The sequence below is a fragment of the Hippocampus bargibanti genome, linkage group LG04 (assembly GCF_051943395.1).
Source record: "Hippocampus bargibanti isolate YZ-2025 linkage group LG04, ASM5194339v1, whole genome shotgun sequence".
Taxonomy (NCBI): domain Eukaryota; kingdom Metazoa; phylum Chordata; class Actinopteri; order Syngnathiformes; family Syngnathidae; genus Hippocampus; species Hippocampus bargibanti.
This window is the reverse complement of record NC_142737.1, coordinates 33,402,322-33,421,456: the sequence shown is the minus strand read 5'-3', so window position 1 is coordinate 33,421,456 and position 19,135 is coordinate 33,402,322. Positions and strand designations below refer to the sequence as shown.

Here is a 19,135-nt window from a genome sequence, read left to right as displayed (position 1 = left end):
GCCTTTGGGACCGGACTCGTAAAATTGGATATCTTTGCTGTGTTCGGTTTTGGACTTCTGAACCGGATGCGTCTGGTTGATGCTCTTTCGGGCGAATGATGAATGAAAAAATAGTTTTCAAGTTTGAAGTCTTATTTTGTTTTAATAATATCATAATCCATTTAATTTACAAGCGCCTTTCTGAACACCCAAGGACACGTTGCAACAAAAACAATACACAAAACAGTAAAGTCATGAATAAAATAATAAAACAGCAGATTAAACTGGACCATGAAAGCAAGTTTAAACAGGTGGGTTTTCCGGTGAGATTTAAAAGTATGTTGGGTGGAAGTGAGTTCCAGCGTTTGGGAGCGGAGCGGCTGAAAGCTCTGCACCCCATCGTGGTGAGACGGGCAGAGGGCATACAGAGGTGGAGGGAGGAAGAGGATCTGAGGGCCCAAGAGGGAACGGAGATTTGAATTAGGTCAGAAAGATAGGGGGGGCAAGGTTATGGATGGCTTTAAATGTAAACAGAAGTATCTTGAATTCAATACGGAGTTTAACGGAGCCAGTGGAGCTGTTGGAGGACAGGGGTGATGTGGTGAAAGGAGGGGGTTCTAGTGATGATCCGGGCTGAGGAATTTTGGACTAGTTGGAGTTTATGGATAAATTTTTGATTGACCCCAAAAAGAAGTGAGTTACAATAATCGATACGGGAGGTGACGAGACTGTGGACGAGGATAGCAGTGGTGTGAGGGGTGAGAGAGGGACGGAGACGATTGATATTGCGGAGGTGGAAATACGCAGACAGAGTTATGTTATTTATATGGCAGTGAAAAGATAGTGTGCTATCGAGGATGACACCCAGGCTTTTGACCTGAAGGGCGGGGGACGCGGTAGAACTGTCAATGGTGAGAGAGAAACTGTTAGCTTTGTGAAGGGTGGATTTTGTACCGACAAGGAGAAGTTCCGTTTTTTCGCTGTTTAGTTTGAGAAAGTTATAAGAAAACCAGGATTTAATTTCTGAGAGGCAAAGTGTAAGGGATGCAGGTGGAAGAGAGGCGTCGGGTTTACTGGAGAGGTAGAGCTGGGTGTCATCCGCGAAGCAGTGAAAATGAATGCCAAAATTGCGGAAGATATCACCAAGGGGAAGAAGGCATGTAATAAAGAGAAGGGGCCCCAGAACAGACCCTTGGGGCACACCAGAAGACACAGGGGAGGACCGTGAAGTGAATGAGTTAATTTGCATAAACTGTGAGCGGCCAGTGAGGTAGGAGTGAAACCAACTAAGTGGGGTGTGTGTCACGCCTAGAGTGGAGAGTCGGTTCAGCAGGATGGGGTGAGAAATGGTGTCAAAGGCTGCAGATAGATCAAGAAGGATGAGAACAGAGAGGTAGCCGGTATCTGCTGCTATGAGAAGGTCATTAGTGATTTTTATGAGGGCTTATTCAGTGCTGTGACGGGGACGGAAACCAGACTGGAATTGTTCGTAGAGGTTATTGTGAGTGAGGTGAGAGTGGAGCTGAGAGGCGACGTTTTTTTTCGAGAATTTTAGCGATACTGTAAATGGAAGATGCGAAATTGGACGTATGGTATTGAAATCGTTGGGATCTGAACCAAGTTTTTTCAGGATTGGCGTTACAGCTGCGGTTTTGAGAGGGGCAGGAACAATTCCAGTGGACAGTGAGGAGTGAATAAGAGCTGAAATTCTTGGACTTGATGATGAGGTCAGAAATTAAGGAGGGATGGGGGAGTTCAAAAGACGACAGCAGTTGATAGGGAGTAGGAAGGTTGGGGAGGGGAGGGATACAGAGGAGCCGAGGTTCTGGTGGATCTTGTTGATCTTTTCAGTGAAAAATAAAAGCAGAGCGTTGCAGGTGTCTGAGGAGTGAAAGTGGGGGGAGAGAAATCGGGGGTCGGATGATTTTGTTGTACAGGGAAAAGAGAGTCAGTGCATTCCAAGTGTTGACGTCAATCAGTCCAGAATAGTATTGTGATATTGAGCGGATGGATGGAATTGTCAACGTGTATGTTGAAATCCCCCAGAATAATAATAATATTTGGTGACAGAGTCGACAAGTGTGTGAGGAGAGCGGAGAAGTCTTTTAAAAAGTCACAATGTTTTTTCGGGGGACGATATACAGTGGCTATGGCTTTACATGTGACAGTGAAATTTTGGTTCGGACTTTCGCAAATTTTGACATTTTGGTTGGGACTTTGTCAAGCATCATGCAACTTGGCCTTCTTGATTTGATTTCATGGGCCGAAGAAAATAATGTAGTGGGCCATATTTGGCCTTGACTTTGACACCCGTTCTCTCCCGTCTTGGTGGCTGATCTCTGTCATGTTTGTGTATGACAAGGTCTCTCGACTGGAGGGTCTTATTTCTTTTGTCATAAAAAAAAACGAGTGGAAATTTCGGAAGTAATCTCGTCAATGTAGGAGCTTGCAAATACGTGTCCGCCTGGTGGGAAAATAATATAAGTGGAGAGAGAGCAGAGCCGATTCAAAACGTTTTGTTGATTGTTTTTATTTCATTTATTTAGTTTTTCAAACTTAAAAATATGTCCCTGCCTGAATCCTTAAGTTCATTCGATTCCCTCGTGCGTCCATAATAAAAGACTACTTGCCCCTTCCCTGTGTGGCTGATCCATGTTTGCCTTTGAGAAAACGGCCTCCCTCAAGCTGAGCATCACCCCGGGGCAGTTGCACCACACGCAACATGGCGGAGCCTCAGACGTGTTATGGGAATTGTGAGGCGGCTCAAGTCGCTCTCTGGGATTCTTCCGCGTTTCAATGTGACGTCGACAGAGCGAGCTTGAAGTTCGGCGAGCAGACGTCGCTTCCATCTCAAAAGCAGAAAGAACCTCGAGTCGTCGACATGTTAAAAGAGTTGGTGAGGGAAAGGCTGCTTGCGGCCGCCGACGAAATCTTCGGACTGTTCCAAACGACCGTGGCTTCGTACGAGGAGCAACTTTGTCGGGCGAGGGAGGAGAGCGAGCGACACAGACGGCAACTGGAGGCGGTTTGCAAGACCCGGATTGTGATACGCGTCGAAGGTTTGTCCGCCATACTTGGATTCGGCATTCGCGGCGCTCTATTCGGCGGGAAAGGCGTTAAAAACGACACCGACGCTCTATTTTATTGAAACGGAAGCCCACGGTCTTCTGGTTATATTTTGGCCTATCCGTGCACATTCCTGGGCCGCACGAGACGCCGAACGCCCGAATTTGAATCGGAAGACGTCGATTCGACGCACTTTCATTTGAACGGACAAGCGAGCAAGACTGTTGGACGGCCGCCATCTTGAATGTGAATCGGAAGACGTCGATTTGCCGCACTTTCATTTGAACTGACAAACAACGCCGTTGGACGGCCGACATCTTGGATTTAGCTTTCTACCAATTACAACGCCGCTTTGCGTCACGTGGCGTTGACGTTGGTCGTACCTGACACTGCTCACTTTCGAGCGTTGTTTCTCTTCAATTGCTCGAAATCGGAACTGTGCAATTAGACATTTGTTTCAAAAAGTCTTTTGTGACGGTTCGCCGCATTTCACTGGAGAACCTATGTCCCAAATATAATACAAAAATAGAAAACTATAACATAAATATCATAGTAGTCGGCGTCATACCTGTCAACCTGTGAGACACTGTGATCTTACTAACGACTCAATTTTTCCTTCCTGAGAAATAACCATACACATGTGTAATATTTCTTTCATACACATGTGTAATATTTCTTTGCGCAATTGTATTAACAACATTTCACATATAAACAGTAATACTTTTAACAAGTTGGAACATTTTGCTAGCATCATAATCAAGTATGTTCTTTGTCGTAGAGCATTTTGACTTTTTTTTTTGCTGTGGACAAATTCAATTTGAAAAAATATATGAATTGTATGACGGCGAAACATGTTTTATTTAACTGCTTTCAAAATAAAATTCCACTCGACCGTAACTTATCTTCTCAGAACTTTTGTTTCTTCTCAAGACTTTTAGCACGGACTTGTTTTCTCAGTGGTCAGCTTTTCTTTTTATGAGTAGCGATTTTTGTTTTAATTAACGTTACTGCTAATATTTAATGACGAAAAGGGAATCGAAAATATCTCAAAATTATATTTCACAATTCTTGCGTTTCCCGTACACATTGAAAAATGTGCAAAAACCGTAAAGAATACGGCAAAATACGGCCGGTTGACAGGTGTGCAACGTGCACATTCCACCATGATGTCCCTGATCCACTGCTGAAAAGGATGCTTTGATCCTCTCTTTCATCGAGAACTGCTTCATGTAACAAAGAGGGTACAGAAAGTGCTCCCGAAAGAATAACTCTGTGTGTCTTTGTGTTGTCATATTATTTATTTCGCTTCAAGACGGCGCCGCGAGAGTGGCTGCCTTTCCAGCAGCTCCTCATTTTGTTTTTCTACTTTAATTCCTTTCATCACTTTGCCGTTCATATTTCACTACAAAGACATGCTGTTTGGGTTATTATAAGACCAATGATAAATATTTTATGGTTAATTTACTAGTTTTTCTTGCCAAGTATCACATTCATAAATCCACAATTTGTGGTAGGAAACCCCTGTTTGTAATCTTTCAAAATGAAGTTAAACTATAGTGATAGATACCTTGGTTTACGAACTTTTCGGTTTACGAACGTTAAATGTATGAAAATTTGATCTTGGCATACGAGCTATTTTGCGGGATACCCACGTAGCTGCCACAATGAGTGATGTGTCGTTCGCGAACGAGCCCATTCTCCTAAAAAAATGGCAGCCGGCTTGTTTTGTTGCTCTATTCCCCGCCCCCAGTCGTCGGTTAAAGCCACACGATTGGTCAAGAACGTAGCAGTGACGTGGTGGGGTTTAAACATTAAAGAGACAGGCAGACGACTGAGAGAGAGTGAGAAAATGGATAGAAAACAGTGAAATTTGGACTGGTTTCAACTTTGATAGTTGAAAGGCAGAGTGTAGACTGCAAGGTTAAAATTCCTATCAATCAGGCTCCACAAATAACCCTCACAAGTCATCTGTACAATTTGATGCAAAAACCTATCAACCCAGTTAAAGAGAACACAATTGATGAGGAACAAGGTAAAATGATGGCAGAGAAAGCACCTCCAAGGGATCATTCCTCAAGATGGTGAAAGAAGAAGGCTACGTTCCTCGTCAAGTGTTTAATGCTGATGTAAGCGGCCACTCCATTCCATCAAGCCATCGACAATCACAAAGGTAAATAAAAAAAGTATTATACAGTAGTTTATTTTCTTCATTATAATAACATAGCACATTTATTATACATAAAATAAGGTATATTTTGTGTATTTTAAGGCTTAGAAACTGATGTCTTCTTGGAGCCTGGGAACGGATTATTCTCATTTTAATGGTTTCCTATAGGAAATAAATTTTTGGGATACACACTTTTCGCCTGACACGCTTTGTCTGGGAACCAAGACAATTTTGTAAGCCAAGGTATCACTGTATGAGGAAGCAATTCAGCCATCTGGCTCCCCAAAAGCTATCAAAACGCATGCTTTGTTGGTGAAATATGGCACATGTTGATGTGTTAAAAACCATGGCAACCCCCTTTCTTTCTCTCGGTCTTCTTTCTTTCAGACGTGAATCAGCTAATCGGAGACGTGAAATCGGAGAGCTCCGCTTTGGACTATCCACAAGTCCTCCACATTAAAAAGGAAGAGGCCGATGTCAGCAGTTTGCCGCAAGATGGCGTCTCCGAGGAGAGTGTCGATGACCGACTTCCACCACCCGGCGGTCCGAGCGAACATCGCAGCGGGACGCCCTCGCCAGAGAAGGTCTTTGCGTTCCTGTCAGCCGATGATGACAACACAGAAGAAGCTTTGGGGAGCGCCGCCGATTGTGAAGGTAACGATGATATATAGTCATATCTTTGCTTACGAACTTAATTGGTTCCCAGACAGTGTGTGTAAGGCAAAAAGTGTTTATACCAAAAGTTAATTTCCCATAGGAAACCATTAAAATGAGAATAATCCGTTCCCAGGTCCCCATAAAACATAATTTTCTACTTTCTAAGTTTCTTTAAACTACACAAAATATACCTTATTTTATGTAAAATAAATGTGCTATGCTATTATAATTAAAGAAATAAACTGTACTGTAAAATAATATAATTTTATTGACCTTTGTGATGGTCGTTGATGGCTTGATGGAATGGAGTGGCCGCTTACATCAGCATTAAACACTTGATGAGGAACGTAGCCTTCTTCTTTCACCATCTTGAGGAATGGTCCCTTGTAGGTGCTTTCTCTGCAATAATTTTACCTTGTTCCTCATCAAGTGTGTTCTGTTTAGCTGGGTTAATAGCTTTTTGCATCAAGTGGACAGATGGCTTGCACGGGTTGTTTGTGGAGCCTGATTGATGGGATATTTTAACCTTGCAGTCTACACTCTGCTTTTGAAAGTTGAAATGGGCCCAAATTTCACTGTTTTCTCTCCATTTTTTCACTCTGTCGTTTGCCTGTCTCTTTCAGGTTTAACGGCCTCACTCTCACTGCTGCGTTCTTGACCAATCACGTGGCTTTAACCGACGACCGGGGGCGGGGAATAGAGGACAAAAAAGTCGGCTGCCATTTCGTTGTTAGAACGAGCTCGTTTGCGAACGACACATCACTCATCGTGGCGCTCCGTGTGTATCCCGTAAAATAGTTCGTATGCCAAGGTAAAATTTTCATAAATTTAACGTTCGTAAACCGAAAAGTTCGTATGCCATGGGGTTCATAAACTGAGATATCACCGTAGTTTGTTTTTCTACGATTTTCCTTTCTTCTTCCTTTCATAACTTTGCTGCTGTGAAACGTAAATTACTCCACAGATGAGACTAATTAAGACTAATCAAACCTAACATAATGTGGATGTATGTGGAACTGTCGCGGCTTGGATTTGAAGCGGATTTTTGTGGGATAGGAGATGTGAGACAATCTCTTTTTGTCAACGGATGCTACAGCTTGGTGTTTGGTTTCAACATTTAGCTTGTAGTAGACGTGCACATTCCACCATGACGTCCCTGAGCCACTGCCTGCCACACCTGGCTTGTCCATCTCTAGAAAAACATGGCGGCGCTCGCCTTCTGCCTCGTGAAAAAAAAAAAAATTCCTACTAGCCGTTAGCCGCCTCTCTCCATCCGCACTTTGCTAGCTAATCGCAGAAACAAGAAATATGAGGGCTCATTGTGGCTACTGATTGTTAGGTTAAAATATTACAAGCTAATATTAGCATTAACAGTTACCTTTAAATGTTCACGATTATGAACGTAATTAAAGATTTACCGTATTGTGCAATGGTTCTTGTGTCTCTCTATTAGCTATCTAGCTATCTGGATGTCTAGATGGCTATCTATTCGTTGGATAGCTATCTAGCTGGCTATCTATTAGCTATCTATCTAGCTAACTGGCTATCTACAGGTACCTGGCTATCTCGCTGGCTATCTAGCTAACTATTTTCTATCTAGCTGGCTATATGGCTGTCTAGCTAGCTAGCTATTCGCTATCTGACTGGCTGGCTATCGACAGGTGCCTAGCTATCTCGCTGGCTATCTAGCTAACTATTTTCTATCTATTAGCTATCTGGCTGTCTAGCTAGCTACCTATTCTTTGGATAGCTCTCTAGCTGGCTATCTATTAACTCTCCATCTATCTAGCTTGCTATCTACAGGTAACTGGCTATCTCGATGGCTATGTAGCTAACTATTTTCTATCTAGCTGGCTATATGGCTGTCTAGCTAGCTATCTATTATCTGGCTGGCTATCTATTAGCTAGCTTGCTAGCTAGCTTTCTATTTGTTCTTCTTCTTCATTATTATTATTATTATTGCTGCTGTAACCTACTCCATGCATGTTTTAAATTTGGCTCAAACAAAGAAAGCAACAGTTGGTCTCTGGTGTCGTCCTCCTCTTGGCGGGATGTAGCGGAGAAGTCAGCGTTGGTCATGTCGTAACCTTTCACCTCCTTTGTGGGTGATGAGAACCAGCTGACCCCTTGACCCCCTGGTGCCTGCAAAAACACACCTCCCAACAAACATTCCACGTCCGCTCGCTCATCCATCTTTTGAAAGCAAAGCACTATTTATACTGATTAACTCACTATTTTAATGTTTATCCTTAACCCTGTTTAACATGGCTAACTAAATGTATTTACAGTGATACCTCAGCTTTAGCTCACCAACTTTTCGAGTAACCAACATTAAATTCGCCAGAATGTAATCTTGGCGGACGAACCAAACCACATGGCGCCATGGTGGCTGGCGGACTAGTTTTCCACACCTCCTTTCGTTGAGTGCAGACATGGTTTGTTATCGAGTGGAGTACTTTTGCTATGATGGGACTGAAAAAGACCCCACCACAGGCAAGTGTTAAGCCGAAAAGGACACTAATGTAAATGACGTTCGAGCAGAAGAAGGAGATCATGGAAAAACACCGAGGTGTGCATTTGTGTGACTTAGCGTCCCAGTACCAGTATGCTAAATCGACCATTGCTAACATCCATTGACAACTACCATCACAAAGGTAAATAAAATGGCTTTATTATATCGTACCGTTTATTTCTTTCATTACAATCCAATAGCATGTCAAACCCCACCTACAGTAAAGTCTCGTTATATCGATATCGGTTATATCGATAGTACCGGTTATTACGATACTATTTCTATAACCGCAAGGAGAAAATTACATGCGCGCAGGGTCGGATATATCGATATTTTTCGGACTCCCGAGAATATCGATATAACGAGACTTTACTGTATTTAAAGTTGCATTTTCTGAGTAGCTCTCTCTTGTATTTTATTTATGGTATTCTATTTGTCATTGTATTTTATTTATTATAGTATCTATGCTTGTCTGTAACTGTAAATTGTCCTTGAGAGCTTTGAAAAAATATATTTGTATTATTATTATAAGAGTAATAATAATACATTATTTTCAAGTGCTTTTCAAAGCTCTCAAGGACACTTAACAGTCACAGACAAGCATAGAAAGAAAAACATACAATATTATCCATAAAATAAGATCTATGTTGTATAGTTTTGAGGCGTATTTAGGAGAAAATGATGTTTTATGCCAATCCTGGGAACGGATTATTCTCATTTTAATGGTTTCCTATGGGAAACAAATGTTTGGAAGATGAACTTTTCGCCTTACACACCCTTTCTGCAAACCAATTACGTTCATAAACTGAGGTATCATCGTATTTGCTTCATGATCAATCTGAAAACACCATTTTGGTCGTCGGCCTTCAGTGAATCCTTGGCTTTTCCAACGTCACTGTTCTCGTCCAATTAGTTTATCGAGCAGAAATGTCTTTTTAATGCCTAGGGTTTAGAAGCAAAAATGGGTTGTGGACCAAACGGAGTGTACCTGAATGCACCGTACGTTTAACTTGCTGTGTCCGTTGACCTGATTGACCCCAGGTTGTCCGTGCTTCAATTGTATATTGAGTCACAAGTGTTGACTAAGCATACAACAGCATGCAACTTTTAAATATGATATAACTTCTTATTCTCTAATCTCTATCAGTTTGTCAACGACGAAATGGTTCAATCGTGGGCACGTCACCATCAAAGAGAAGCTCTGCACTCGGGACGTTGAGCTGCTAGCCGTTAGCCTCCGGGCCGCATTATCGTCCATAGCGGTGACGCCGTACATTCCCCCAATGGCAAATGATTCTGGAATGGATTAAGGCCAAAAACATTTGACCGTATTTTTGTCGCTTGCGTCCCGCAGATCTCCAGCGGATGGTCAGCGGCCTGGAAGAAGCCCCTCGCCCGCCGTGGGGGCAGTCCGGTTTGGAGCCGGAGCGTCCGCGGGGCTCCTCCCATTTTGAGGCCGATGTCAGCCCGACCGGCAGCCGAGCGGGTGAAGACGAAGCGCCCGAGTTGTCTGAAGGGTCGCCGCCAGACGACCTCCTGGCGCCAATGTCGGACGACGACGACGACGTCGAGGAAGGCGAGGACAAAACGTCTCCGAAAAAGGTCCCCGGCAAGAAAAGGTCCCGCAAACGCCAAAAGTGTCCTTCCCTGAAGGAGCCTTTCCACTGCTCTGTTTGCGGTAAAAAGTTCACTTACAATTACAACTTGAACCGACACATGAATATCCACACGGGAGAAAAATCCTATTCCTGCTCGGTTTGCGACAAAGCCTTTTCTCGGAAACACCACATGGAGGACCACGTGAGGACTCACACCGGAGAAAAACCCTTCCAATGCTCCGATTGCGGTCAGGCTTTTCGGACCCTGCCCCTCTGGATAACGCACAGGAAAATCCACACGGGAGAAAAACCCTTTTGCTGCTCGGATTGCGGCAAGGCGTTTTCTCTGAAGGCAAACATGGAGCTGCACAGGAGGACCCACACGGGCGAAAAACCCTACCGATGCTCCGTTTGCGGGAAATCCTTCACCTGCCATTCCCACTGGACGAGACACCTGAAAAGCCACTCGGGAGAAAAATCCTTTTCCTGCCCGGATTGCGGCAGGGCCTTTTCTCAGAAGGAACACTTGGAGCTCCACATGATGACGCACAGCGGACAAAAACCATTCCGATGCTCCACTTGCGGCCAGACCTTCGCCCAAAGGTGCGCGCTGGTCACGCACATGCGAAGGCACACGGGAGAAAAGCCCTACAGTTGCGGAGTGTGCGGCGAAAGCTACGCCCATAAGGCCACTTTGGCTTCGCACATCTGCACGCGCCACGACGACAAGTAAAGCGCATGCAAAGACCGGCACTCGGCGAGCAAGGCTGCGCTCTACTGGCTTCACTTCTCATCTACTGGCTTCATCACTTCTACTGAGCGTATTTGACAAAGATTCGACCGCATATAGCTAGATTTTACGTTTTAAGACTCGCGCTGAATATTCAGGAAGTCTTGTTTTTAAGTTGGTGACGATTCCTGACGTGATGTCACGTCTGGAAACGCCCCTGACCGAGAAAGCAACACGCATTGCATTTTGGGTACTTTTTTTTGGTCTGAAAACTTCGTGTTGATGGCGAAATTAGAAGGAAAAAACATAACGCGATGGTGAATCGTTGTGTGTTGCACCAGGACTACTATTTGATACGAGTTGACACAAATTCCCAGCAGACAAATCAGCCCATTTCCAACGGAGCTCGTGTGCCATCTTGTGCCTTTTCTGGGACGCTACATTGGAGTCCAGACGGCTCGAATTGATGCGCAAGTACTTCTTTAATCGATTGCAAACATTTATGCTTTACTCTTCAGAACTACTTGAATCATATTCATAACTGGATGAGTCACAAGAAAGCATCTTCTCCCGATATGAAGCCATTGTTTGGATTCTAGAGCAAGGCGAAGTCGTCTTGCCGTGACGTCACGAACAAGTGGGCGGGACCTTTTGAAACTCGCAATTTCCAGGGTCCATTCCCAAAATTATTTGGGTATTCGTTTGGATGTTCCCCTATCCGTCTCGCAGTGAAGAAATCCACAGTTCACAGCAGCAAAGCCACAAAAGGAAGCGGAAAGGAAAGAAAGAAGTAGAAAAACAAAATACAGGAATTGAAATCACTGGATAAAAATTGAAATATCGGAATACATTGAAAATATGACGTCGAGTGCCATTCACGGGTTTTAGTTTTTCTTGCTGTTGTGCTGATAAAGTGCTGGCCAGACCTCTGGCACTGTTTTTCCCTTCTGCAAGCTGGCAGCATTTTCCTTTTTTTCATGTTGGCGCTTTGTTGCAGTTTCATCTGTTGTTAAAACGCAATATAAACGAATATGAATCTATAATATCGACCGTATGTATTCGAGTATAACGCGCACCCCTGATTTTCAATTAAAAATAGGTCTAATTTTTTTTTTTTACTTTTTCTCAGCTCGGCCACAGTACAGTGGGACCTTGGCTTACACACTTAATTGGTTCCCAGACAGAGTGTGTAAGGCTAAGTGTGTATCCCAAAAATTAATTTCCCATCGGAAACCATTAAAATGAGAATAATCCGTTCCCAGGTGTCCATAAAATGTAATTTTCAACTAAATAAGCCTTATAACTACAAACAATATACCTTATTCGATGTATAATAAATGTGCTATTGTATTGTAATGAAAGAAATACACTGCACTGTATAATAAAGTCATTTTATTTACCCTTGTGATGGTCATTGATGGCTTGATGGAATGGGGGTTAGACTTCTCTTCCTGTGTTATGAAAGTCCGGTTAGGCATCTTTTTCCAAAAAAGGCCGGTCTCATCTGCATTAAATACTTGCTGAGGAACGTCGCCTTCTTCTTTCACCATTTTGACGAATGATCCCTTTATTGTCAGAACTGGCTGTCTCACCATGATGAGTAATGATCCGTTGCTCCCTTTAAAATCATCAATAAACGGCGAACTTCCAGGTTGCCGCATGACGATATCAGAGTGAATTTGCCGTGCAACACACGCACCTTTAATAGCTTCTCTGTTGCCAAGGATGGTAGCAATGGTGGACTTAGCATATCCGTACTGGGCCGCTAAATCAGACAAACGCACACCCCGTTGTGTTTCTCAATGATCTTCTCCTCGACTGTTTTGTGTCTTCTTTGGCTGAACACGAGCCTGTGGTGGGGTCTTTTTCGGTCTCATAACAGCAAAAGTATCTGTAAAAAAATCCTTGGAGACGATTGAAGTGTGCACTCAAGAGAAAGGGGGTGTGGAAAGGTAGGCCGGCTGGGGTGCTGTTCGGTCGTGTGCTTTGGTGTTCGTCCGACAAAGATACTCCGCCAGCCGTGGTGGGGCTGCGCTCCGTGTGTATCCCGAAAAGTAGTGCTTAATCCAAGGTTTAATTTTCATAAATTTAACGTTCGTAAACCGAAACGGCGAACTTCCAGGTTGCCACATGATGATATCAGAGTGAATTTGTTCGTAAACCGAAAAGTTCGTAAGGCAAGGTGTTCGTAAACCGAGGTCCCACTGTATATCAATTAAAATATGAAGAAGACTGAATGTAAACTGGATATTGGTAATTGTGCAAACCAGCAATGCTTAACTCGCGTTTCAGTGTAGACTTTGGCCATCATGAAAAGACTCCCATCCATTTTTGTTGATATATTCTTTGTTTAGTTAGAACTCGTTATATACACATCCTAAAAACATCTCATGTTATTTCATTTCTACTTATTCTTATCCGTAAGTTAGTCTATATATGTATGTAGTTTAGTTATTTGTATATGTTAGTTTAGTATACATGTACTTAGCTCAGTTAAAACCTGAAGCTATCATGTTTCAGTCTAATAAATATTCATGATTGTATCGAGCAGATGATAGGTCCTTTCCAAAGTGACATTGTCTTGGCAAACTACAAATATGGCCGAAGCTGTAGTCCAATGATGAGTGGCACCATTTTCCCCCAGAGGAGAGAACTGGAATAAAAACAAATGTGCCAGAAGCTGAAAGCCATTCAGAAATCAGGAAGGCTCTCACCAGAAGAAACCACTCCTTAAAATAGTCAGTTGCTACACTGCTCAGCGTTCGGTTCGGTTCAAGTACTGCTCTAGGAGTTTACCAAGACAGTGGAGTTCAACTGTGTAAAGACCAGGGTGGCTGACGGTTTTTTACCTTGCAATCAGCAATTGTCTTTTCAATGAGAAAAGAGATGATTAAGTCCAAAATAAAAGAGGGAAAAGAAAGGAGAAATCTGTCTCATCATTGGAGTTAAAGAGTGAAGTCCCAGTGTAATTCCGGTCAACACAGTCAAAACCCTTTTCAAGTTAGGGGGAGAACTCAAAAAAACAACATAACTTAACAGACATCACTCCGGTTGTCTAGATCTGCTTGGGACGCGCTCGGCCAACCGCTCTTGCTCGTGCTTTTTTGCTCTCCGCTCTCCCTGAAGAACATTCTCTAGCTGCCTGATAAGAAAAAAAAATGTATATCACTTTGCTTCCTGCTGATTGAATATTTAGACTACACAAATGAAGAACAGAACCAGAAGAAAAAGAACAAGATTTAACCGAAGTTACGTGATGCAATTGATGCTAGACGCTGCTTCGACGGTGCAGCGCTAATCGGAATTTCAACAAATCTGAGAGGTCAGTCAGTCTTTATTAATAGATTACAAATAAGCTTTCTGACAACTCCATTCACTCCCAAAATGAATGTAAATGCAGCTGATACATTTGTTTATGACTGCTATCCCATAGTTGACCAGTAGATGGCTGTGCTTTATTTTTCTTGACATTACGTTGGGTTGTTGTCACTTCCGGTACAGGTTTTACTTTCCGCGCTTCGTTATTTAAGTTTCATTTTACTGAGAAGACTGCGAGAATGGACATGCTTTAATCGCTGTACTGTTTAGCAAGGAAAAGATAAAAGGACGAAGATCAAAAACTTCCATTTCGGACAGAAAGCGGGCATAGTGGTTTGTACGATTTTATTGCATACATTTTATTTCATTGATGTACAGTCCAAATGTGTAGTTACGAGACCTATTGCGGCTCAATATTGATCCATATATAAGGCGTATTATAAGGTGCATGGTCAGCTTTTGAAAAAAAATTGAAGGCATTTAGGTGCGCCTTATGTACGGTACTCATTCCTGATCCTATCCAAGCTGGTCACTCCCAAAGAAAACCTCAACATCTTCAGCTCTGCTTCCTGTCTTTTCTTCAGTGGCACTGTCTGCAGTCCAAACATCATGGCTGGTCTCACCACTGTTTTATACACTTTTCCTTTCATCCTAGCTGAAACACTTCTATCACGCCTGACATTTTCTCCAGCCGTTCCAGCCTGCCAGGGCACGCTTCTTCACCTCTTTTCCACACTCTCCATTGCACTGGACAGTTGACCTTAAAATCCTCCACCTTCTTTATCTATTCTCCCTGTAGCATCACTCTTGCACTAGGATCCCTCTCATTCACACACATATTCCGTCTTGCTGCGACTGATCTTCATTCCCCTCCTTTCCAGGGCATACCTCCACCTCTCTTGTTTCTCTGCCACCTGTTCCCTGTTCTCGCTACAGATCACAATGTCATCAGCAAACACCATGGTCCAAGAAGATTCTTGTCTAACATTGTCTGTCAGCCTGTGCATCACCATCGCGAATAAAAAGGGGCTCAGAGCTGACATTTTTCTCTCAACCACAAAAGGGAAATTCGTCGACATGTTCAGAATGAACACAACGTTAGAAGGTGAGCCCAGTCAGGTACGACAAATGTCGCCACCACATGACGCCAGAGTGCCGTTCCAATTGGATGAAAGCTAAATCTATATATAAATAAATAAAGATAAATAAAGATGGTGGCCGTCCAACGGTGTTGTTTGTCCGTTCAAACAAAAACACGGCGAGTTGACGTCTTCCGATTCACATTCGGGCGTTCTACGCGTATAGAACAAATATAACCGGAGCATTCTGGGTTTCCGTTTCAACAAAATAGAGCATTGGTGTCGTTTGTAACGCTGCGAATGCCGAATCCGAGTATGGCGGACAAACCTTGGAAACGCATCACAATTCAGGTCTTGCGAACCACCTCCAGTTGTCGGTGTCGCTCGCTCTGCTCCCTTGCTCGACAAAGTTGCTCCTCGTACAAAGCCACGGTCGTTTGGAACAGTCCGAACATTTTGTCAACGGCCGCAAGCAGCCGTTCCCTCACCAACTCTTTCAACATGTCGACGACTCGAGGTTCTTTCTGGTTTTAGGATGGAAGCGGCGTCTGCTCGCCGAACTCGGGCCTCGGTCTGTCGACGTTGCTTAGAGGCCCGCGAGAATCCCCCAGAGCGACTTGATCCGCCTCACGCTGCAGGAACATGTGTGAGGCTCCGCCATTTTGCAAGTGCCGGATCTGCCCGGTAGTGTTACTCAGCTTGTGGGAGGCAGTTTTCTCAAAGGCAAACATGGATCAGCCACATGTGGAAGGGGTAAGTAGTCTTTTATTATGGATGCACGAGGGAAGAGAATGAACAAAAGGATTTAGGCATGGACATATTTTTAAGTTTGAAAAATATTATTTTCCCACCAGGCGAGCACGTATTTGCAAGCTCCTACTTTGACGAGAACACTTCTGTCAGTGACGGGAAACTCGAATCGGGAAATCAGATGGAGACGGAACGCTCGCTCCTTCCTCCCGTCCTCTTGATTTGTCCCCATACATCGGCTCTCCCCGTAACAGGTGGCGCTTATGCAATCAACTGGTTTATTGTGGTTAATTTCCTTTCTCACACGATGCGGAATTTCACAACTGCGATGGAAGACGTCACAACTCTTTAATGCCGATTACATTTTTATGTTGATTCTCCCAAGATAAAAGGATTAATGAATAAAACAAAAGTTCGTTCGGAGGAGCCGTCTTTGTGTTTCTATGTATATGCATTTGTGTTTGTGTGTGTTTATGTACACGCGTTGAGCATATACGTTGACAGCTCGGTGCCTTGGGGATGAGAATCGCTGTAACAAAGGGACAGGGGCGGGGGGGGGGGGCAGCCCAGCCCACCCCTCCTCCTTTCTTCTCTGCTCTAAAGGGGTGAGGGTAAATTCACAGCTGGAATCTGGGATCGGCAAATTGATTTGTTCACGAATAGGTTAATAAAAGGAAATATAATGAATAACGCGGTTGCGTTAACATTCACAAACGTATTGTGCAAAAACATTGTTCCAGTCTGCATAAAATCTGCCGCACAGTTCTCTTTTCTCCTTTCACAGGACGAGAGAATGTGCCCTGGGGAAAGAGCCATGTCATTACAAGAGGACTCAATGGGGGTGCTATGCAGATGACTATCCTGTCTCATCAGGAAACCTGTCCAACCATGCCAGCTCGATGTCCTCATGAATGACAACACCGTTTTTCCCATAGCCCTTTGATGAATACATCCACTTGAAACAAAAACTAAATTAAATAGACTGGCAAATTAGACTGAGTGAAGAAATAAATAACCCAACAAACAAATGAACAAACAGGCTGAATTTGAGTGAATTTGAAGGCAAAAGTAAAGTATTTTTGTTAGATTGGATAAAGTGTTTTCACTAAGAGAATTGAACAGCTTGAAGTCAGGATTCCAATGTTTTTGTCTGCGATCGGGACAAATAATTTTGAAATCCTGATTTGGGCGAATGCAAAATGAAGTGGAAATTGTATAAAATGATAAGAGTCAAAGAGTGAATTTATAAAATTATAGGATTAGTTTTGTTAGATTGAGCTAAACTTTGTTCTGTCTACATCTTGATTAGGCCGTTTGAAAGAAGCCAGTTATTTACGATGCCTCTTCAAGGGTTTGGTCAGCACAAAACTTCAAAAAGGGGTTTAAAACACCCAGAGACAATTCTGGGGCACCCACCACATTCCACTATGTTGACCTCTCGTAAATGACAGTTCAATTAGAAAAAGTAAAAAAAAATAGTAAATTAGGCTAAATAACAGGAACATTTATCTCGAATTGGATGAAATTGGCAAGGTAAATGTAACTAGAGTCGCTAGTGATTAATTACTTAAAAGAGATTCACCAGTTGGTATCGTTGGACTTTTCACAAAAGGAAAGTTTATAGATTTATTGAAATAACGATTGTGACATGATCATTACACTTGTTTTGACCTGACAATTGTCATCCCCTTGAAGTCAAAGAACAGATGACTTGATTTATATATATATACACATCGAATTTGATGATGATAACAAAATTGGATGAGGCGGCCCGGTAGTCGAGTGGTTAGCACACCGGCTTCACAGTGCAGAGGTCGCCGGTTCGCGTCCCGGTCCGGCCTCCCTGTGTGGAGTTTGCATGTTCTCCCCGGACCCGCGTGGGTTTTCTCCGGGTCCTCCGGTTTCCTCCCACACTCCAAAAACATGCATGGCAGGCAGATTGACCACTCCAAATTGTCCCTAGGTGTGAGTGTGAGAGTGACTGTTGTATGTCTTTGTGTGCCCTGCGATTGGCTGGCAATCAATTCAGGGTGTCCCCCGCCTCGTGCACGAAGACAGCTGAGATAGGCTCCAGCAACCCCCGCGACCCTAATGAGGAATAAGCGGCTCGGAAAATGAGATGAGAACAAATTGGATGAGGTTGAGTTGCAAAATTTGATGACTAAACTTTTTTCATTATGCTTTAATGCAGATGATGTGGACCGCAACAATTCGCAAACAGAGCTGGGATGGTGGTTGAGAAATTGTTCAATTTGCAGGACGAATTGATGAACTGTGAGATGCACAAGCCACTTGCATCCACCCATCTAGTGATTTTCTCGGCAGACGCTGCTGAATCACAGTCGTAGCATCAAACTGCATTTTGATTCTTGATGTCTTTGGAAACAAAATTTAATCTCTGTTTCAATTGTCATAGGAGATCCGACAAAGGAGAGGCCGCAACGGCTGGTGTAATGCACCTGCACAACTAGAGTTTGGCACACCCAACTGATGATTTCGGATCAATGACAGAGCCCCTATTGATAATGGTTTTGATTTCCAAAAGTGTTTGGCATTTATTCAAATGCATGACAATTTTTATTTTTTGCACATATTTCTCATCCAACCATCTAGCGAGCAACGAATTGTGACAATTAGGCTTGATCGAACGAAAAATATTCAACGTTGGAGATGCGATGACGGACATCCAACGTTTATTTAGACAGCCGCAAATGCTAATTTATCTCCTGGCCTTTTCGTACAGCGATGACATTTGTCAGTTCAAAAGTAGTTTATAGTTACGACTAAAAAGGCAGGGTGACCTGTTAAGATTGATTTGATTCCTTGCGTGTTCTACATACTTGGCAATAAAGATGATTCTGATTACGAATTACCATTTATTATTATGAATTGAATGCAGTGCACATTAAAGGGATTTCTTGCCGTTCAGGTTGGTAAGATTGAAATTGGCAAATGAATAGAGTGGGCACCGATGTCAGTCAGTGATTCAGGCGGAATCAGAGATATTGTATAGGGTTTTCCACGCTAACCAGCTTCTTTCAGAATTGGGAGAAGGAGATTCCTCAGGGGGGGAGAACTCTTGGAGAATCCGTGCCAGGGTGACCGGAGATGAAGCTGGGTTGCGCGGATGGATGTCCTATGCAGAAGCGAAACTGACTGTCAACTGTTGCCCTCCAACTGAATGACAAAAGGCGAGTATGATGACCAATTACGCAGATTGCCATAATGTTGCTGACCATGTCAACTTGTGCTAAAGAATTGTGGAAGGCTGTCCTCCAC

At 43.3% G+C, this 19,135-nt stretch overlaps 1 protein-coding gene across 1 annotated transcript; it reads left to right on the top strand.

Annotated features, from left to right (window-relative positions):
* Positions 1-2,701: 2,701 nt before the first annotated feature.
* LOC148899832 (uncharacterized) lies at positions 2,702-17,330 on the top strand. The gene is made up of 3 exons (XM_088995256.1): positions 2,702-3,038; positions 5,600-5,866; positions 9,736-17,330. Exons 1-3 carry the CDS (start codon positions 2,702-2,704, stop codon positions 10,710-10,712), a joined length of 1,581 nt encoding a protein of 526 aa, XP_088851382.1. The 3' UTR covers positions 10,713-17,330.
* The last annotated feature ends 1,805 nt before the right edge of the window (positions 17,331-19,135 follow it).